Source organism: Platalea leucorodia (assembly GCF_965183815.1).
Source record: "Platalea leucorodia genome assembly, chromosome: 18".
Taxonomy (NCBI): Eukaryota; Metazoa; Chordata; class Aves; order Pelecaniformes; family Threskiornithidae; genus Platalea; species Platalea leucorodia.
In genome coordinates, this window is record NC_138840.1 from 5,643,402 (window position 1) to 5,664,271 (window position 20,870).

The 20,870-nt window shown below is 49.4% G+C and overlaps 1 protein-coding gene across 5 annotated transcripts; it reads left to right on the forward strand.

The window, feature by feature from the left end:
* The first annotated feature begins 1,786 nt into the window (after nucleotides 1–1,786).
* INPP5B (inositol polyphosphate-5-phosphatase B) lies at nucleotides 1,787–20,045 on the forward strand. 5 transcript variants are annotated; one of them, XM_082329665.1, is made up of 22 exons: nucleotides 1,787–1,921; nucleotides 2,044–2,123; nucleotides 2,575–2,672; nucleotides 3,508–3,537; nucleotides 4,020–4,130; nucleotides 8,489–8,582; nucleotides 9,962–10,132; nucleotides 10,864–10,965; nucleotides 11,376–11,490; nucleotides 12,156–12,272; nucleotides 13,135–13,322; nucleotides 13,921–14,032; nucleotides 14,195–14,304; nucleotides 15,199–15,334; nucleotides 15,932–16,042; nucleotides 16,697–16,859; nucleotides 17,016–17,251; nucleotides 17,832–17,945; nucleotides 18,334–18,418; nucleotides 18,806–18,933; nucleotides 19,194–19,305; nucleotides 19,640–20,045. In XM_082329665.1, exons 1-22 carry the CDS (start codon nucleotides 1,865–1,867, stop codon nucleotides 19,762–19,764), a joined length of 2,595 nt encoding a protein of 864 aa, XP_082185791.1. In that variant the 5' UTR covers nucleotides 1,787–1,864; the 3' UTR covers nucleotides 19,765–20,045. The 5 variants fall into 5 exon arrangements, with proteins under 5 accessions (XP_082185791.1, XP_082185792.1, XP_082185794.1 ...); XM_082329666.1 differs by having other exon boundaries at nucleotides 8,492–8,582; XM_082329667.1 differs by having other exon boundaries at nucleotides 1,904–1,921; nucleotides 2,044–2,127.
* Nucleotides 20,046–20,870: the final 825 nt, after the last annotated feature.

Genomic DNA, 20,870 nt, shown 5'->3' on the forward strand with positions numbered 1-20,870 from the left:
CCACACTGCCGAGCGTGCACACACGCGCTCTGCTGTCCTCTGTCACTGTTGTCTCTTTAAAGAAAAGATTGCAAAAATATAAAGAAATGTGTGTGTTGGTCCCGCTGGGTTCAGGGGTTTGAGCGTGGCTGAACGCGACCCGACGCCTGGGAAGGGGAGGGAGAGCCTGGGCGCGCTGGTTTGAGGTGCAGCGGGAGCCCGGTGCTTTCACCAGCAGAAAGGCTTTGCTCTGCCAGCCCTTCCGCGGTGCTGCCGGCCGAGCCGTTCCTGCGCAGCGGATGTGGGACTGGGTGGAAAAAAAAAGTACGATTGAGATGATAGCTGGCCCCTTCCACCTTGCAGGGCAGCCTCAACCAGCCTGCTGTTCTGGTGCAGCGAAACCGCAGCACGGGGCTTGGGGCGTGTTTTTAATTTGTTTCAGGCCACAATGTCAGCACGGCCACAGCGAGTGAAAACAGAATGAAACCCGGGGTTTTTCTCTCTCAAAAATACCATCCAGCACCACATTTCTTGTAAAAGTAGAGATTTAGCGTTTACAGCAGATTTTTCGGGCTGTTCTCCTTTCGTTTCCTCTTTGCAGTCTCTTGTCTGTTCTGCACGGCTGCTGGAGTGCAGAGAAGGGAGCGGAAAGGCAGACAGCAGAGCGGTTACTTTAACAGACTGTGTGTTTTTTTCCTCCTCTCTAGATCTTGGCTATTGCCCCTACAAGAGCTGGCTTAGGCCAAACTCTCCTATCTCTACTATGCAAAAGACAACGGCTGGTACATTTTCTAGCACCTGCATACGCACTCTGCAGTAGCTCATCTGCATAATAAACCGGCAGCTCAAAAGTTGGCTTACGCCAGCTGGGTCTTCTTAAAATTCGACAAAAAATTGAATTGTGGGTCCAGAGGAGGGTCACAAAAATGATCAGAGGGCTGGAACAGCTCTGCTGTGAGGACAGGCTGAGGCTGGGGGTGTTCAGCCTGGAGAAGAGAAGGCTGCGGGGAGACCTTACTGTGGCCTTTCAGTGCTTAAAGGGGGCCTACAAGAAAGCTGGGGACAGACTTTTTAGCAAGGCCTGCTGCGACAGGACAAGGGGGAATGGTTTTAAACTAAAAGAGGGGAGTTTTAAACTAGATATAAGGAAAAAATTTTTCATTATGAGGGTGGTGAAACACTGGAAGGGGTTGCCCAGTGAGGTGGGAGATGCCCCATCCCTGGAAACCTTCAAGGCCAGGCTGGACGGGGCTCTGAGCAACCTGATCTGGGTGAAGCTGTCCCTGCCCATGGCAGGGGGATGGACTGGGTGGGCTTCAAAGGCCCCTTCCATCCCAAAGCGTTCTGTGATTCAAGGTGCTACTGAAAAAAAAGAGCATCTCCTGATTTCACTGGGAAATCATCCCAAGCCCCGCTGGTTTCGTGCCTTCCCAGCCGCTCGCATCCCGCCGGGCGGGGTCCCGCACGGGCGGCGGGATGCGAGCGGCCGGGATCGCGGCTGCATCCCCACAGGATCCGCTCGGTTGCGAAACCGGTTGCCCGGGGCGGGGAAGCTGCGGCGCTGGGAGCTGCGGCGCTGGGAGCCGCGGCGCTGGGAGCTGCCCCGCGGCCGCGGTCCCCGGGCCCCGCGGCGTCATCCGGCCTCCGGCCCCGCCCGGCGCCGCTCCCGCAGCCAAGCGGTAACGGAGCGGCGGGGCCGGGCCGGGAGGGGGGAGCCGCTGCCGCCGGGGAGGCCCGGCCGAGCGGGGCGGTGCCGAGGGCCGGGCACGACGTATCGCGACAGCCGCGCTGAGCGGCCGGGCCGGGGGAGGCCGCCGCCGCCGGGTACCGGTCGCGGATCGCGGGGAAGGCGGCCCCGCCGGGCTGCGCTCCCGCGGCGCGGAGGATGGACCAGTCGGTCGCCATCCAGGAGAGCCTGGCGGAGGGGGCGACCTGCCGGATCGTATCCTTTGCCTCGGCCGCGGTGTGCGGGGAAGGCCGGGTTCCCTCCCTTCCCCTCCCTTCCCCCCGGCCGCCCCGCCGGGCTCCCGTCTCTCTCGGTTCTTCCTTGACCCTGGGCTGAAGGCGGTGCAGGGCGTCCTGGCTGCCGGGGAGAGCGTGGAGAGCCGGCTCCTGGGCCTCGTGGAGCGCGGCGGGGAGCACGCGTAGGTGCCGGAGGCCGGTACCGCGGGGCGGGAGGGCAGGGTGCTCCCGGTAGGATGAGTTATCTGCAGAAAAGGCAAGAGCTCTGCAGGTCTCATCCAGGCCTCGGAAAACGCCTGAAAACTCTCCTATCCCAAAGACTTTCTACCGGGGTGGAGTCTGGTAGGGCGGTGATGTGAAGGCGTTGTGCCTTGGCACCTCTCCTCCTGTACGTTATGGGTGGTTAGCGAGAAACATCCAGGGCCTGGAGGTTTTGGTCCGGTGCGTTTTGCCAGTAACATAAATCCATTCTTATTTAAATGACGGGGTGAGCAGGCGGGTGGGCGCGTGGCCGAGAAGTTGCTTTGGGGTTTGCATGAGGTTGGGCTGGCAGGATGGGATGGGGTCTGGCCGTGCCTGCGGAGGTGCCAGGATCGAGAAGGCGCTACCACCGCGTCTGCTCCGTGCTTGCAGGATCTACGTATACACTCACCGGCGGATGGCCATAACAGCTGAGGATGTCTGGCTGGAGAAAATTATCCCGATCGCGGAGGGGTTTGCAGTGGAAGAAGGTACTCGTGCACTTTGGTGGCTTAGTGGTCGCCTCCAAAGAAGGGGATGAAGGGGATTGCAGTCCATATTTTGTTGTTCTACTTGCTGAAATTTGGCATCGTCACGTTTTTCCGTCAATTTGTAATGCCTGTCGCTTGTGCGACACACGGCATAGCTGGAAGGGTCTGATCTGATCTGAATTCTCTCGGTGCCAGGAGGCACACAAGGCGCGAACATCGTTCTTCCACTTCGATCGGTCTGCGGCTGCGTGCTCTGGAGCCCCAAGGGCCACAGCGCAGTCTTCTGTTGGTTTTTTCCTCAAGACGTGACCGATCCAGTTCCATCTCCTCCTCCTCACTTCATTACTGATTTTCTCCATCTCCGAGTTGATGCTCGTCGTTTCTGCAACTTTTTTTTTTTTTTTTTCCCCGGGAGGAGGTAGTTGGCCTCCTGCCCAACCCCCATGACTTGGAGGGCCAGTGGTTTTTCTGTCAGGGTGGCCTTCCCTTAGGCTGCGTTGGTTCGCGGCACCTTCTTCGATTTTATCCGGTGCACCCTCCAGAGAGGGATCCCCTATCCACCACCCAGGGGACGCGCCTTCCAGCCGTGCAGCCCTGGCCGAAGGTAGCTGGAAGGGCCGTGCTGGGTTAATTGCTCTGCAGGCCAGAGCACCCTGCGTCCTTCCAAGCGCCGGCCCCGGCCTCCCGCCCCGGCAGGTTGGTTCTGCCTGCCTCCGCTTGTGCAAGCAGTATTTGGGGTCTGAGGCGCTTAACGAGCTCGCTAACTTCAAAGCATCAGCGCGGCCCGCAAACCGGTTACTTAGCTTTGTAACTGAACTTTGTTTTGCGTTTACAGTTGCGCTTGACAGTGACCTTCATGTCATCGGTGAGTTCTGTGGTTGCTCTCACGCCCGTCCTGCGGGCGTTCCTGGGCCCCGCACCGGCCACGCTCGGGGAGGCAGGAGTGGGGGCTCTCGCGATCGGACTGGTGACCGGGGGATCTTCCCTTGCTGCTGGTGGGGAGCCGCGCGTGCCGTTTGCTGTGACGCAGCTCATGCTAGCGAGTGGTGTCACCCCCCTTCAACCAAAGGAACGATTTTTCCAAACGCTTTTAAACTGCTACTGGAAGATTAATTATTGTCACTGAATGAGCAGAATAAAAATTATTATAAATGCTGATTTTTATATTTTTAAATGACATTCCAACGTAGAATGTGGGAAAGGACCGTGATAAGGAGGCGTAGGGAGACTTGTTGCTGAAGCCTGCGTGCATGCACGCAGCAGCTGCTGCAGAGCGGAGAAGATGCTCGGTTTCTGAAGGCTTGTCAGCGCTAATCACAAGACCTCTTCTTCTCCCCCTGTCTTTAGGCTCTGACGTGACGATCCAGATAAGTTCAGAAGACGATCGACTCACGGTGCGGTTGCCTTTTGGTTCCCACACGCGCACGTTCCTTCAGGAGGTCAGCAGGTGCTGCCCAGGTACGAGCCGTCGTGTGCTGGCTGTGACCCGCCGCCTGGGTGCTGGAGGCGAAGGCGGTCTCGGCTGGCGTGCTGCGTTCGTGCACTTCTTCCCCGTGCGGAAGAGCAGCGTCGGGCTCTCCGCTGCTGCAACTCGCGCAGAGCTGTCACGATTTGCACGTGCGACGATTCTCCGTCGTGGGGCAGCTCAGCCCAGATGAGCGGATGCGGGCGCCGTGACGAGCAGCTTGTGCGGTCCCAAGGCCAAATCGCAGCTCGTTGTGAGCCGGTGCTGCGGAGGGGCTCCCGCGGCGGCAGCTCGCCCCGTCTCCGCTCCCCCGTCGCTCGTAACCGCCGCCCGCGGCCGCCGTTCCGCCGGGCAGGGCCCCGCCGTGGCCCCGGCCCCCGTTCTGCCGGGCAGGGCCCCGCCGCCGCCCCCGCCGGGCGGCCCCGCGGAGCCTTGGGCCCCCGACCGAGCCCGGCGGGGGACGCGCTCGCAGCCGGCGGCCTGCGGCCAGGCCGGGGGCGCCCGTGCGGCGCGGGGCCGCGGCGCTGCGGCTGCCGGGGGCGGGCCGCGCCGCGCCGGGCCGGGGCGGGCCGGGCGCTGGGAGCGGGGCCGGGGCGGCCGGCGGCGCCGAGCGGCGGCGATGTCTGCGGGCGGGCGGCCCCGCCGAGGTGAGCGCGGGACGGGGACGGGGACGGGGAGCGGGGCGGGCGGAGGGGCCCGGTGCCCGCAGCCCGGGGGCCGCCCAGCGCTGGCCCCGCGCCCTCGGGCGAGGCCCGGCCGCCCGGCGAGGGGCGACGCCCGCGGCTGGGCGAGGGGAGGCCGGCGGGGCCCGGGGCTCCCGGGGCGGCCCGCAGGCAGAGCTGCCTCCGCGTCCCCTCTGCGGGCAGCGGGAGCAGGGCAAACCGTGCCGGTACCACGGGAGCGGAGCTGCCTGCGCCGCCGGGGCTCGGTCAGCATCGCCCCATCCAGAGCCCAGCGGCCGCCAAGGATCCGGGCGCTGCCCTGGCCCAGGCTGCCCAGGGCAGGGGCTGAGTCCCCGTCCCTGGGGGGATTTAAAAGCCGGGGAGATGTGGTGCTGAGGGACATGGGTTAGTGGTGGCCTTGGCAGTGCTGGGTTAGCGGTTGGACTCGATGATCTTAAAGGGCTTTTCCAACCGAAACGATTCTATGATTCTGTGGCTTTGCTCATCTGGTGCCGCTCCTCTTGCTCTGCTTGCTGCCTCCCAGCTGCTGCTGGGCTCTGCTGGGTCGGTTGCGCTCTCTTGGCGGGCTGTCAGCCTCTTCCCCTTGCAGGGTGGGTGCTTGCTGCACACACCAAACCCCCGAGGCTCCCGGTGTCTGTTGCCGATTCCCTCTTTGCAAAGCGCACGTGTCAGAAGATGCAGAGCGCTAAAGCAATTCCTGGAAGTCGGTGTGGGATTCAGAATCTGAATTACACCGTTTCTAGTTTACGCACCTTCATTTAGACTGGGCTCCTCTTAATTCATGACAGCGCAGCTTGGTATTGCTGGCATTGCTTCTTTTTATTGCTATGTTTATCAGTAGTGTATTTAAAAAAAAAAAGGGAAGGGATGAACTTTGTAACTCAGGTAACAGTGCAGCACGGGTTGAGCCAAGGTAGGGATCTGGGAACGTTCCCACAGACGAGGTGTTTTAACTTGTAGCTTAGAACTGACGGGGCGAGACTTGGGCATATCTGCATGCTTAGGAGGAGAACCATGCTGAATGAAACACAACCCTGGCTCCCGTGTTGGTGTGTTTTGTTGTATCTGGAGCACAGTAACACTCTTTGAATGGTAAGCTCCTTGGGAAGTAGTTCTGCTATCAAATCATGCCTTTGAGCTTTGACAAAGTTGCCTTTTCAAGGCTTCATTGTGTTTTTCTTGAATCAGAGGAGTCTAGGGTTCCCTTTTTCTTTTTCTCCACTCTGTTGTTTTAGCAGAAGAAAATGCTCTCTGCCATCACTTGGGGTCTTTTGGAACATAAGTTGATATAGAATGAGGTTTTGTCTGCCGTTTCCAGGAACAGCTGTAACTCATTCTGTCCTTAAATGAACATGCATATTGAGTTAGCAACTTTCATATGCAAATTAAAGCACGTTTTAATACTGTGTAATGCTGCCGTTTGCTAGTAGAGTGATATTAGTTCATTATATCTTCTGTGAATTAAGGCTGGCTAATGAATGGGAGCATCTGTAAAGGGATTAAATGTGTTTTAAATGTGCTTTACCTTGTATGGTTTACGTTCACAATTTCAGTTAAAACCCCTACCTAAAATCCTCTCCGTGTGCATGTGTGTGCAGTCGCAGTCACAACTGCGCGGGTGCTTCCTTTGGAACAGCGAGCAGAACAGACGTACTTCCCTCCAGCCCGGAGCAGCGCGGTCCCGCAGGGACTGTTGCTTACGCTTTCATTTAGGAAGGAGCAGACTGTCTAAGACTGATATAACTAATGGCAAGACTAATTTAATTCTCCCTTTTGAGCACTAAGCATGGGTTGTACTTTATCCAGAAGATATATTTTCCTGCTGTAGAACAGTACTATAATGTCACTGCACACTTTTAACAAGAAGGTCTTTATTGCTGCTTAAATCTCTTTTAACTGCAAATCCCATCTGATTCAGGCCATACGCATTCTGCTGTTCTGTAATCTCTGCACATAGCTCTCTCTTTCTGTGCCCAGTTCAATTATTGAACAAGGTCATTATCTTGCTAAAATATTCCACTTCAGGTTGCTAACATATAGATCCCTCTGGCTAGAGCAATCTGTATCTAGATATAAATTTATTTAAAGGAAACAGCCCTTTTCCAGGGCTAATCTCTTTCTTAGGAGAATCCTACCTAAAACTGGTTTCCGCTAATGAGGTTAGAATGCGTAAGCGTGAGATACGAGCGTGATCTTTGGATCGCGTAGCAGCCGTGTCAGCAGCGCCGAGCAGGGACGCAAGTCTTGCCTGCCGGCAAGTGGCATCGTCCTATATGGATGATAAAGCCTCAACTTCTGCTCCCTTCCTGTTACAAAAGTAACAGTTGTCCGTTAAAGCCAAAGTTCAAGTTGGTTTTTGTCGCCGTCAGGATACATTGCGTGGTCTTTATCTTGCAGAGGCTCAAGCCTGGTTATGTACTTAATGCCTATGGAGAAAATGGATGGCTCTGTCCCAGCTCCCCGAGACCACGCTTGGCGGCGCATCTCTGAACTGCGTACGCTCCTGTTCAATTCTACGTGACTTTGGCTGTGTGATCTGTAATGAGGTTTGAGTCATGTGCTCTTCTGCAACCAACCTCTGATAAATCCTCTTACACAGTCTATTCGCAGAGGGCTCTTGGGCACAAGAGGTTTTCCAAGCTGAGAATACGGCCGCTTCTTGTCAGCTTGTTTTATTCTGAGTGCTTAGGTAAAGTACTTCAGGTTCTGTTTCTGGTTTGCGCTCTTGTCCTGGAGAATGTGCTCTGACAGCAATAACATTTTAATTTTTCTGGATCGTGCTCACTGAAGGAGAAGCTCAGCTGAATGACGAGAACCTTATAATCTTAAGAACAATTTCTATATCATCACTGGGACTGTTGTTTGTGCATCTTAAACATGGAAACCCCCATGGGGAATCCTTTTTTAACTGTTATTTTGCTGCTTGTAGGAGCAGAATGTCGTAACGGAAACAAAATGCTGAAAGACTAGTCAAATTTTGCTGGTGTGGTGTGGTGTGTTTAGTGTCACACCTGTATTTAGTTACATTTGCATGGTAGCTGCCCTGTTGTTTTTTTAGGAACATGCAGTTTGCATTGAGGCCCTTGTTTCTGCGGAGGTGCGGTGGGTTCATATGGTGACTCTGTATTGTGCCGCCTCGAGGAGGAAGACGCTTGTGCTTTGCTATGTATTTGCAGATAGGTAGAAACCCTTCAAATGGTAGTGTGGTTTTTTTTTCGATTTCCCCCCTCCCTTTTTCTTCCTTTCTTTGTACTTCCTGTCTTGCTTCAGAAAAGAAAAACCTGTCATTAACCTACATTTTTTGGATTCCCAGGGTAAAACCCTGGATTTTGTGCTGCTAAGTCCTGGTTTGGCTTAGCTCTAAGGAGAGCCAACAGCAACCTGCTCCAGCAACGGGCAGGCTGCGTAGAGCAGTTCTGCTCTCCGTGGCCGCACCGCACGCTAGTGTCAATTCTTCCTCTAGAGGGGAAGCTGCATCGTCACAGAGCAGTTCTGTCAAAATAAGCTAAATCTATCAGATAACTGAAAGAGAGACTGCGGGGCACTTTGTTTCTCCGCACAAATCTAAATTATATTCTGCTCACAGATTTTTGCCAGTGTTTGCATAAGTGTGTTGATAAATTAAAGAACACTTTGTGTTTATGTGAAACTTTTTGTTTTTTTTCCAGAAGTGGTTGGCTCTGAAGGCGTCAAACAGAACGGAAAAAAGCTTGCAGTTAGTCAGAACCGGAGCCACGACAGCACCGATAAAAGTGCTCCCAGGTACGGGGTCTCTCTTGCTTCTCGTATAGGTTTGGTGAAGCAGTTGATGGGAGAGTTGTGCACGTCAGCTCTTTGTGAAAGGTCTAGTGAGGAGTAAAAGTGGTGGCAATGTTTCTTTGCTGGTTTAGCTACGCCTCCCCTCCACAGAGGTTCTCTGTATGGTGACAGTAAATACATATAGCACCCAAGTTCTGGGTACTTGTGTATGGATGGAATGAACTGCGGTGGGCAAATTGTTGATGCTTTGATGTCTAGAGGAAGAAAAAGAAGGTGCAGAGAGCTTCTGTCTGGGCTTGCTGGTTTTTAGCTGGAAACCGACGGGGGAAGTTGGTCTCTCTGGTGCCAGCGTGTGAGGTCTGTGCACACACCAGGGCTCGAGCAATCTTGCGGCTGCATTATCTGGTTCCATCTGCCGGCGACCGCATCGGTTGCAGTCCCCAGAGGTGGTGGGATCTAGAGCAGAAGTTGGCAACTTTTTTGAGAAGAGAATCTGCAGATTCTAGTTGGGAGGGAAAAAAGCTCAGCCTAAGCGTGCTGTCAAAACTTTAGTGGGAATTTCAGCACAGCCTCTCGGAGACAGTCCTGCTAGTCCCCTATTTGGGCATATTTTTGCGGTTTAGTGGGACAGGACCCGCTAGTGTTGTTTATTTTGAATTCAGAGAGCTTTGGCTTAGGGCCACCGTGTCTCATAGATACACGCTTAAAATGTTACAGTTCCATTTTCCAGTTCCCAGGACTTTGTGGACCCTGCTGCATGTCCTTCAAAGTCTGTCTGTGTGCTGTCCTTGGCACTGGTGTGCAGGTTGTTGACCTTAAATTTATACCACCCGCTTGCTTGTGGGAACTCCCAAGCTGTGGCATTATTACTGTTGCAAAAGGAGTTTGCAGAGCCAGGAGATACTAAATAAAACCACCTCTACCTCCACCCACTCTGTGCTGCCTCCTTTCTAGGCAGAGCTGGGAGTTTTCCACCAGAAGGCTTTTTAAACAAGCACAGTTTTTCATTCTTCTGCTGAGGTCAGAAGGGCTGAGCAGAGGCAGCGGGAGAGGAGATTTGCATCTCCTTGCTCCAGTAAGCAGGAAGGGGTGTACAGGTTTTGTATTAACATCCAGGTGTGAGTAAGGCCTGCTTTCAGTCAACAGGCTGCACCAGGTTAGTGAAAACCATTTGTTATTTCAGTTAGTTAAACTGGTTTTATCTCGAGATCTGAACCGTTCAAAGAAATGCTCATTTCAGTCTTGTTTGCTTATCTCAAACATTGATTATCTTTAGTGAAACAGAGAGATAAATGTGAATCAAGTCCTTGGTGGCAGAAATAAGCTGGTTGGGGGGGGGGTGTATCCTGGGTTTCATCATGCAGTTTTGCTTTCGTTTGCAGGCAAAACAAACTGAAACCTGAATTGACAACTGAAATGGTACGGTCCTCCAGCGTAATGGTTTCAAACAAGGCTTCAATCTTATCAGAACCAAAGTTTGGACTAAGAGATACTATTGTTAAATCTCAGCTTGTACAAATGGAGGATTCCTACACACACATCCAGAGCTTCAGGTAATGATCATTCCTGACCAGAACTTATTTTTGCGGGGAGTAAGTTAGTTAGTGTGAGCTGTCAAAATAACTCATGTTCGCTATTTCATCTAGTATCCCTGCAAATAAGAAATCTTGTTGAAGACTATGATCCATACTTACCAGAACAGCTTGCTTTCCTCGTTTAGGCATTAGCAGAGAAGAATTTCATTCATGTCTCTGTCAAGGCTTGCCTCATGGTTCTTGATGAGAAAATGGCCTTTTTGAAATGACTTTTTCCTGTGCTTATTTCGGACTGTGTCTGGAAGTGCATCAATTCTGTGCACCTCTGGCCTTCTCTCTCACTGCTTCTGTTCACTCCCTATCCATGTAGTTGTTCCAATAAGCTCATAAGAGCTTGGGTGAACTATGTAATTAGGACCAAAATTTTACTGTGCTTGAAATCCTTTTATGCATGTCGTTCCATGAATTTATCATTTTAAACTGCTACTGCACAGCTCTAGTCTTTTTTTTTTTTTTTTTTGTATACTATATGTAAAAATGTGTATCCTTCTGTAAAACATGCCTGCAAAGATGCTACTGTAATTAAATCATTTTAGGGATTTAAACTTTGTCACGTTTTCCTAATTCCCCCCTGGAAACATGTTACTCCTAAATAGTTATATGTATTTTTATGTACGTGGGTTGATAATAGTGGTATTTTCTTCAGCCCTACAATTTGCAGCTCTGGGATTTAGTTCATTTCTTTGCAGATTTTTTGTTGGGACGTATAACGTGAACGGTCAGTCACCCAGAGAAAGCCTCCAGCCTTGGCTGAGGTGTGATGCTGAGCCTCCAGACATTTACTGCGTGGGGTGAGTGTCTCTTGCTGGCCCGTCCTCCCAAACCTTGGCTGCGGGCCGCTCGCTTGTGAATCCGTAGCATGGAGGTGTTCAGCCAGGACACCACAGCTGAGGAATGTTTGCGTTGCCTTACTCCATTGCACGGCTTTAGAGCGTGTGTTTGCGTAGCCTGACGGGGCTCTCGTTCTGGTAGTGTTTGGACTCTCTGGCACTGCGGTGTTACAAAATCTTTAATGCCATTCAATTTAATACTAATAGTAATTTAGCTTTACATTTAACATACCCCTAAAATCAGCATAACCGAATTTGAGTTTTCAGTTATAAATTTAGTGAGAATAAATTGATTTAGTTCTTTCCCAGAGGAAAGGGCTGGAGAGTTATAAACAAGTGCATGCATCCATGGGTTCCTTCCTCTAACACAGTTTCCAGGAGCTTGATCTGAGTAAAGAAGCCTTCTTTTTCAATGACACACCGAAGGAAGAAGAATGGTTTAAAGCTGTAACTGATAGTCTTCACCCAGATGCCAAATATGCAAAGGTAAATGTGGCTTTTGGGGAGGTTTGAGTGTGGAATCGTTTTCCACTCGGGCCTCTCTTCCCTTTGCTTTTTCTTGTTCTCAGTTGCTGTGTCTTCCAGAGGCTCACTGTCTGCAGGCTTTTGCTCAGTCAGAAGTGCTCTGAAGGTGAAGTGGGTAGTGTTGCTGGGCAGGGTGCTGAGGCAGGGGGCAGGACAGGAGACCAGAGCTAGGCATCCACGCGTAAAGGGAGCTCCTGCGATCTGGAGGGAAGAGAATAGGAAGTATCCTAGTTTCTTCCATGTCTGTCTCCACAATGCATGGTGGAATGAGTTGTGAAGGTTCCTTGGTAGGAATACTGCTTGTTTTGGCTCCTGCTCCTTACGTCTGCTTTGTCTCCTGTCACTGTTGTTGAAGGGAAGCTCTTTGCATGGGTCGTGTCTGTGCTGTAGGTTTTGCTTTGGGCTTCAACTTTGTCTGCTGGGGTGTTGGTCCCTGGCTCCTTCCTGTGCTGTGCTGCTGGCGTGCCTGTGTACTGGGAGCCCAGTTGGTCCGTCAGACGAGCCTGGAGCTCTCTTTTTCTTCATCTGTATGTTGCTGACCCGTGTTCTGGACTGGGGGGCGATGTGCCTTCTCTCACCAAACCTCTCCCGTTCTAGTATTTAACGGAACAGGATCTGTTTTTCAGGTGAAACTTGTGCGACTCGTGGGAATCATGCTTCTGTTGTATGTGAAAGCAGACCTTGCTTTGAACATCTCCGAGGTGGAAATTGAGACTGTGGGAACTGGAATCATGGGGAGAATGGTAAGAACAGCAACTGTGCATGAGAAGGGCTGAGATTTAGAAGAGCTCTGGAGAGCCCCTCTCCTTAGGTGTAGTGGTTATTCCTCAGCTGAGGGATACAGCTGCCTTCAGAAGCACATAGTCCTGTCCCTGTGCCAGCTCAGGGCGTTGCGAGAGGGAGTTGCCGTGTGCTCGCAAAGGCTCAAAGACCTTGAGGGAGAATCTTCTCTGAAGGCTTTTTTTCCTGACTGCACGTGCTGGGCTGTGTGGGGCCTTGCTCTCACGCGATTTTGATGCTGGCTGTGATTTTGCCCAAAGCAAATAACACAAGGAAACATGAGTAGAAGAAACATGTCTATCCAGATTAGCTTTCCTCAGGAGGACTTCCTGGCCTCTTGCCATTCCACACCACTGGAATGAAGCCTGTGCCCTTCGAATGTAGTTTCTGTGAATGTTGCAGCTATAGCTTGGCAAAGGTATTTTTGACCAGCTAAGCCACGTGCTTTCTCCTCCATTTGCAATTTTTTTATGGCTTGTGGTGAAAGATCCAGTTTGTTGCTAAATAGGTTTCGGGACTTGCTGAAGTAACTGACCAGCTCTCTTACTGATTTTAATTTCCTTCTGTATTAGCTAATTCCTGAATCACAAACTGAGTTCCACGTGCTTGCTTGCTGTGGTCTCTTGCTGCGTGCAACCCTCACATGAGTTACTGACTTGAATTCATGAAGTAGTTATCACTAATTGGCGTTTTCAGCCCTTTCCTTCCTCTGGGATTAAATGGTCTGCCTCAATGTCTTCTGGCTTGTCCACCGCTACTAACTCATTTGTGGATTCATCTGTTGTGTAGAAGCTTCTGACCAACGTCTTTGTCTTTATCTTTCAGGGTAACAAAGGTGGTGTTGCCATAAGGTTTAAATTCCATAACACTAGTGTGTGCATTGTGAATTCTCACCTTGCAGCTCACACAGAGGAATATGAGCGGAGGAACCAGGACTTCAAAGACATCTGCTCTCGGATGCAATTCTGCCAGTCGGATCCAAATTTGCCCCCTCTCACTATTGGCAAACATGAGTATGCTTCCCGTCTGACTGTGTGGATCACTGCATGTGGCAAGGAAGAACCTTATGAACGTACTGGGGTGTGAGGTTCTCTCAGCTGGGGTGTGAGAAGGGGTGCCCAGTGAGCTAATCGGCAGCCTGGGAGGGCCAGAAATGCCTTACCGTAACCCTGGTTTTGAGAGTGGTCACCTATACGGTTCCGACAAGTCACTTGCCGCCTTATGCTCTTCCAGGCCTTGTTTTATTTTCAAGCATGAAGTGGGAATGGGGCAATAATAGGCATCGATTTCCCCAGTGGGTTGTGGGATTTAGTCAGTGTGGAATATTAAAAGCAGCAGTTACTAAGACGTAGTGACAAACACACAGAACGGGAATTAAAACCAGCAAAGGTAGAAAATGTAGCTTCTCTTTCAAGTTTTTACTCTTACTTGTTCTCTCTGATGGAGAAGCAGACACAGCATCCCCCTGATCATGGTGAGATTAGAAGAGCTGGTGCTTGCATTAGATGGTTTCAGGCGCTGCTGCGGAGCTGTGCTTCCAACTCAGGGCCAGCTTGCGTGTTGGACGTCTTTAGGCCTCTGTGCAGACTTCTGGTGTACGTTCTCTTTCAGTGTGATCTTATGGTTGGGTGACCTCAACTATCGGCTGGAGGAACTGGATGTGGCAAAAGTGAAGCAGCTTGTAGATGAGAAAGCATTTCTAGAGCTTTGCCAGTATGACCAGGTACTGATGTCTCACCTACCTGCAGGTGGTGCTGAGGGTGCTGGTTAGAAACTGCACGCATGCTCCTTAGCCTTCTCCGTGCTGAACATCTCCCTTTTAGCTCATATGGGAATTGTGCTTGAGCTTATTTAAAGTTAATTTTTTTGTCTTTTTCTTTCGTAGCTAAAGAGGCAAATGAATGCAAATGCAGTCTTTGAAGGCTTTACAGAGGGAGAGATTTCTTTCCAGCCGACATACAAATACGATGCTGGCTGCGATGACTGGGACACAAGGTACGGTGATTGCCTCATATGTGGGGCCACCAATGGCTAATGTTATCACTGAAGGAAGTAAAAACAAAGCTAAAAAGAATTGCAGATCTAATGGTTATAAATAGGAACAGTTCTGAGATTATTGCTGTTCCTCTCCCTTGGCTCCAAAATCCCTCTCCAGTTTACATCTCTTTATGTTGCTTTTCTCTTTGTCAGATATTCCTAATCTTTTTCTCAGGAATAATCCATTGGGTTTCTTTCCTCTTAGTTAGAGGTGTACAAAATTAAGGAATCATTTTAGTTAGTTTCATTCTTTTTGTTTGGTTTTTTTTCCCCAAGCAAAATTTTTATGATCTTTTATTTGCTGATATCTGCTCTACTTACTCAGCTGGGGTTCGAAACGGTGCATTCTGCTGTCTGTAGCTGAGTGCATTCTCCAAAAGACTGCGAGAACCATCATTCCTGCAATGCACTACACAGAGCGGCTGACCTGTTCTTAGTAAACTGGGAACATTGGCTTCAAGTGCAGGAATGAAATCTGTGCAGCAGTCAGTGAAAAAAAAAAAAATTAAAATGTGAACTTTAAATGTAGAGCCTGAGTTCTTATTTTTCATAGTTCTTATGGTCAAAAGTATCTCTGAGTATTGCTTTGTATGTTACCTGTATCAAAAGAACAAAACAAATAATTGCATCTTTGAAGAAGTAGAAAGTAAAGCATGATATAGAGATACCTGATTAGCAGATAATCAAACTTTTTATAACTACTTAAAGAAACTGTAGAAAATACAGCTTTGATAGAGGACTGGCTCCAGGCCATGTCAGGAAGGCAGAGTCCCTGGGAGAGCAGTATTCTGCCTTGCATTGTTACTCCACCTGAGCTGTGCCTGGAACCTGTAATTTTTACCTCTGTTTTAGTGAGAAGTGTCGTGTTCCAGCATGGTGTGATCGGATACTCTGGAAAGGGCAGAACATTGCTCAGCTGAGCTATCGCAGCCATATGGCTTTGAAGATCAGTGATCATAAGCCGGTTAGCTCTGTGTTTGATATCGGGGTAAGTACGTCAGTGCCGGAGGAACTAACGCTGCTGACCTCGTCCTCTGTGTGGGGAGAGGGGGAAGGAGGAGAGAGGTTCTCCTGCTGATTTCCCTCTCCTCCTGCTTTTATGGCATCCACAGAAAACAATGGCTTAAAAGGTGGGCTAGATAAGATACTGAGGTAGGATTGTTGTTCATAGTAAGTTAGGGTTGTGTTAAGTGATACTCCAGTTAAGCGGAATAACACATGAATATCTGTAGGTGTTTTTTCAGAAGTGTTCTTTCGCCTTTTTTTCTTATTTTCCTAATAATTTTCACAGAAACTTGCAGTGCGGGAATGCTGCATCATTGACAACACAGTAGTGTGTTGTCAGACTTTTTGGTTTTTAACAAGTTGATCTGGTACTGACGGGGTGACTCTCGCTAGTTATGGCGAGGTCCTTTACTGTTGGATCCTGAGGAGATCTTGGAGCATTAGTGGCTTTGTTCATTACATGTGTTGCATACTCTCGTGTGCTACTAAAATTAAATCACTTCATGTGTTTCCAGCTGCGTTACAGCTCTCCTGCGGAGACACAGTCAATGCCAGTTGGTGCAGTGTGTGTCCTTTTCAGGTGAAGGTTGTGAATGAGGAGCTCTACCGAAAAGCTTTTGAGGAAATAGTGCGCTCCCTGGATAAGCTGGAGAACGCCAACATTCCCTCGGTGACCCTCTCCCAGAGAGAGGTAGGGTATGTTCATGTGCTGTGGCTCGCTGGAGAAACTGAGCACCCCTAGACCCCAGAAGTGTATTCTGGTGGTAGAAGATGGATTCTAGACCCTGGGGTCTGGTTCCAAAGTAGAATATTTTGACTTCCAACTGTTCTCTGTTTACAAGCCCTAGAAATACTTGTTTCTGTTTAGATGCAGGTAGATTCCATTCACAGTACCAGGCTGAAATGTAGAGCGTGTTACTCCCTGAGGTGGGGAGGGAGAGAGTAAAAGGGTAGTTTGTGGCCCTTGCTCTGACTTGTTCTTTGAAACATAAAATGTAAATCTGAAGGATTTGGAGAAGGTCACAAACCTGGCATTTGCTTTGTGTGTTGGGGACTAAAAGAGATAAGCAAATGAGACATTTGAGGCTACAGCTATCTCGTTCTCAAGTTTCATTGAGGTTACTTGAGGGGAGCATTTGTTTTAAAGGGCCCACTGATGCAAACGACTTTAGCATACAGCGTAAGCAAATGTGATCATTTGTAATCCTGGAAGAGATGGGATGCGGGAGCAAGAGGGTTAATCTGGGTATCTTGCTGCTTAATGATTAAACTGCAGGACAGGAATTGCTGCTGGTGCTTGGCGAGGTGGAATTGGCTGATGGTGTTGACTGACATTTGTTTCTAGTTCCATTTTGAGGACGTTAAATACATGCAGCTGCAGGTAGAGAAGTTTACAATCCGCAATGGACCAGTGCCCTGCCAGTTCGAATTTATCAGCAAACCAGATGAGGCAACCTACTGCAAGGAGTGGCTGATTGCTAATCCCAGTAAGGGCTTTCTGCTATCAGGTGAGCTCCTCGTTGTTCATCTCATGTTAATGAGCCAATATTGTCACCTTCTGGCTTAGTTCTCTCTGCTGTTTTGAGAATGTTATGCCTATTTGCAGGCTTACTGGTTTAATACCGTTTTTAACTGACTATGGGTTTTTTATCATCTCCCGGCAGATGCTGAGATCACAGTTGAGTTGGAGGTGTTTGTTAATAAATCCACAGCCACACGCTTAAACTCTGGAGAGGAAAAACTGGAAGATATCTTGGTCTTGCATCTTAACAGGGGGAAGGATTATTTTCTATCTGTAACGGGAAACTACTTGCCAAGTTGCTTTGGGTCTCCCATTCATACGCTGTGCTACATGAGGGAACCGATCCAGGACATGTCAGCAGAATCCATTCAGAAACTTGTGAGTTAAAGACAAGATTCCCTTCCGAACCCACGAGAACCATTAAAACTAGATGTTAAATCCTGTTTACTGCTAAAGAGCCTTCTTCCACTTCCCTGGTCCATAGTCTGAGAATGCTGATACAGCTTGTGCTCTCCAGTGCACCATCTTCACACCTTGCGTTAGTTCTTCACGTGGATGAACCAACCCATTTCATATAGAGAGCACTGAAAGTAAGATCCCGTTTGCTCTGCCTGCACATATAGAGGTGTGCAACTTCTAAACGTAGACCTTTTCCCTGGAGCCTTTGGCTTTCTCCGCACTGAATGGAGATGTGTGTGTACACGTGAGGCACGATGTAACATTTTTTAGAGCTGAGTGAACGTGAAGCGTGTTTATGAGAGCAGCTTGTTTCTCCTGTCTGGACTTTTGACATAAATGTGCCTGATGTACTAGTCTTGTATGAAGAGTGGTGAGTGAAGCTGCACAGTTTCTTAACAAGTCTTAATTCTCAGGTATAAGCTCTGTGAAGCATTTTTGCAGAGTTGAATAAGAACTTGGCTAGCTACCTTTTTTCTCCCCCCTGCCCTTCCTCTTTCAGACCCTGATGCCACTAGAAATGAGCGCTGACGCTGTTCAAGCTGAAAAGCCCATGGACATTCCAAAAGAGCTGTGGATGATGGTGGATCACCTATACCGCAATGCTTCCCAGCAGGTTGGCAGTGTTTGTACTGGAAACACAAAAGAATTTGTTTGCGTTAGGTTTAGTTTTGAAGAAGACACTGGTAATAGCAATCATTGCTAACTGTGGACGTTTGGCCAATGGGAAAGAGAGATAAAGGGACATGTGTGATCAGTGACCCTGGTGCCGCGGGTTGCACTGTTTCGTGATGGTGACCTTGTCTGTGTGGCATGCATCAGCAGCTGTCCTTCTGCATTGCTCTCTACTGCAGGGCCACGACCTTACTAGAACCGCTCATGGTGGGATTTATGCTGAGAACTAGCAATTTGGAAAGATTTTCCAGCCAGATTATACCGACATTGCTCTATTTACCCAAATAACTTTTATTTTCCTGGAGACTGACTAATGGTCATCTTTGCAGGAGGACCTGTTTCAGCAGCCAGGCCTCAGATCAGAATTTGAGCAAATCCGAGACTGTTTGGACAAAGGAATGCATGATACGCTCCGTATCCTTTTAGACTGATGTCTGGTAAGGCTCGCTATGCCTTAGTGATCAAAGCTGAAAAAGATTTTATCCATCTTCTATGCTCCACTATGGCATTTAGATTACCGTCTCTCATCTCGGCGTAACCGAGCTCTGCAGTTCCTTGCAACTCTGTGTAATTGGTACGAATACCTCCGCTCAGTCCTTGCGATGTCGATGAACGATTGTTGATGTAAGTGTCCGACTGCCAACGGAAACAGCTTGCTATGTGGAGGCAAGTGATTTAACTCAAAGCTGTGAGCAATAGTTGTTGTTCTTGGAGATCTAAGCAAAGATTAATGTTTCAGCAGAAATACAACCAAAACAGATGACGCTGTGCTTGCCTCTTCCTTAACCATCTTTGAATCAGTTGGCAGCAATCACTCGGTAGCAGAAGCCCTGCTGCTCTTCCTGGAAAGCCTGCCGGAGCCTGTCATCTGCTACAGGTTGTACAGCAGCTGTTTGGAGTGTGCCAGCAACTACCTGCTGAGCAGCCAGGTATCGCCAGCTTCGCTGTGAGACTGTTTCTCTAATTCCGGAGGGAGGGGAGGCAAACTGTTCTATGCCAGACCAGTAACAGGTTTTTGCTCTCAGAAACTTGATCATCTGATAATAGAAAGGATCTAGAACTGGTGCTTCTTGGTTATTAAGAGCTGTTAGTATTTGCAGACAGGGTGATGTTGGTAGTAGATAAAGCTGCTAAGCCATATCTTCAATGTAAATGTTGTTTTGGTTTTTTTTTCTTTCTCTCTCCTCAGCTCATATCTAACTTGCCAGGGTGCCATAAAAATGTATTTGAATATCTAATGGCGTTTCTACGAGAGCTACTGAAAAATTCAGGGAAAAACCATTTGGATGTGAACATTCTCGGTAAGGCGAGCAAAATAACCATTCTGTTCAGAGGGGCTTTGCAGTTTGTATAACAGAACACATTTCTCCAAAGTGAGTGCAGTCACGGCCTCTACTGTTTTGAAGCATTTACTGATGAGCAAACAGTCCATAGGAAAACAGTCATTGGGGGAGCCTGACAAAAACTGTAGTGACTCAGAGACCCATGGGTCATCAGCTTTATCTTACCCCATGCTGAAGCCAGGCACTCTCTCACTTTGACTGATTGGGGTTGGTGGAATTACCCTCGATATCCTGCTGCTGACGGGCTCTGACCGTGTGTCTGTGTGGATTTCTTTTTTTTTTTTGAATGCAGCTAGTATATTTGGTGGCTTGTTACTTCGACCTCCTCCTGGACATCCTACACCTGATATAACAGAAAAGAGGAAAGCTCAGCAATTCATCCATCAGTTCCTCTTGAGAGAAGACAATTTACCATGAATTTCAGATGTAGCTAATCTGATTTTTAGATATCAAATTACTGTAAAAAAATTTTTTTTGTACAGTATACTGGCTTTTTTTTGAATATCATGATATTTTATACAATCTGTTGCTTTTCAAGATGCCGGTCAGGCAGTTTGAATCAGATGTCACTGTTTAAGCTGTAAAGTATATCAGAGTTCTAAATAAGCTGTATGTAGACAAGCAAAAATATAAAAGCTGATATTTACACTGTATTTTATTTAACTTGTGTTAAAAATCAGAATTTTTAAGTCCTTGTTATTTAAATAAAAAGATCTTGGTGCATTTTTCCAGCCTATCTGCCCATTTTTGATGTTGGCTGGTTTAGGTTCTTGGTTTCTTGGTAGTGATTTAAGTCAGGTTGTAGAAGGCCTGGAGCTGCCGCTGCCATGGTTTAACAGTACCACGTCCTGGGTAGCAACACGGATGCGTTACGTGAATCGTTCTGTGGTCTTCCACTCCCCACTGGCGGAACTCTGAGACCATGCAGCAAGGTGGATCTGTGATCCAGTGGAGGCAAGGGGCTGGTCGGTAAGAAAATGGGTTTATTTTAAAAATACGTGCCGGCTGGTGCTGCAGATGGTGGGAAGGGTGTGGGGGGGGGAGACGCGGGTGCCGCTGTGAGGAACAAGAGGCCTCCACCCCAGCTCCGTCACCCACCGCAGCTCTAGCTGCTTCTCTGGACTTTTGTGTGCCTGGGCGCTCAATTTGAAGGAGATACTTGGCCATTTTGTATCTTGACGAAGAGACTTTGAAAATACTGAGTGATGCGTGAAGATCTTTGTTGTCCGTCGCTGGGCGCGGGTGGCCGGTAGCGGCTGCCATCGGACCTGTCCTGCGGGGCTCCTGCCTCACTTCTGAAAACGCTGAGGTGAAAACAGAGTATCGGGGAAAACTTATCCTAGCTTTGTGTGCTCTGCTTCCAACTTGTGCTAATTACGGAAGAAATGGCCATTTTTTTCTATCGTGTGACTGTATTTCGAGGCTATAAATCTATTTTAACACCGGCTGTGGGGCGCGTGCGGGATCTCCCCCGCTGCAGCGGCTGCCGCGCTGGGCCGCGGCCTTGGCCCGGTCCCGACCCG

Coding starts and splice junctions, on each gene's coding strand:
- INPP5B (XM_082329665.1), top strand. CDS start 1,865: ATGGACCAGTCGGTCGCCATCCAGGAGAGCCTGGCGGAGGGGGCGACC. Junction 2,673..3,507: donor GGGGTTTGCAGTGGAAGAAG/GTACTCGTGCAC, acceptor TTGCGTTTACAG/TTGCGCTTGACAGTGACCTT. Junction 18,419..18,805: donor AGGAATGCATGATACGCTCC/GTATCCTTTTAG, acceptor TCTTTGAATCAG/TTGGCAGCAATCACTCGGTA.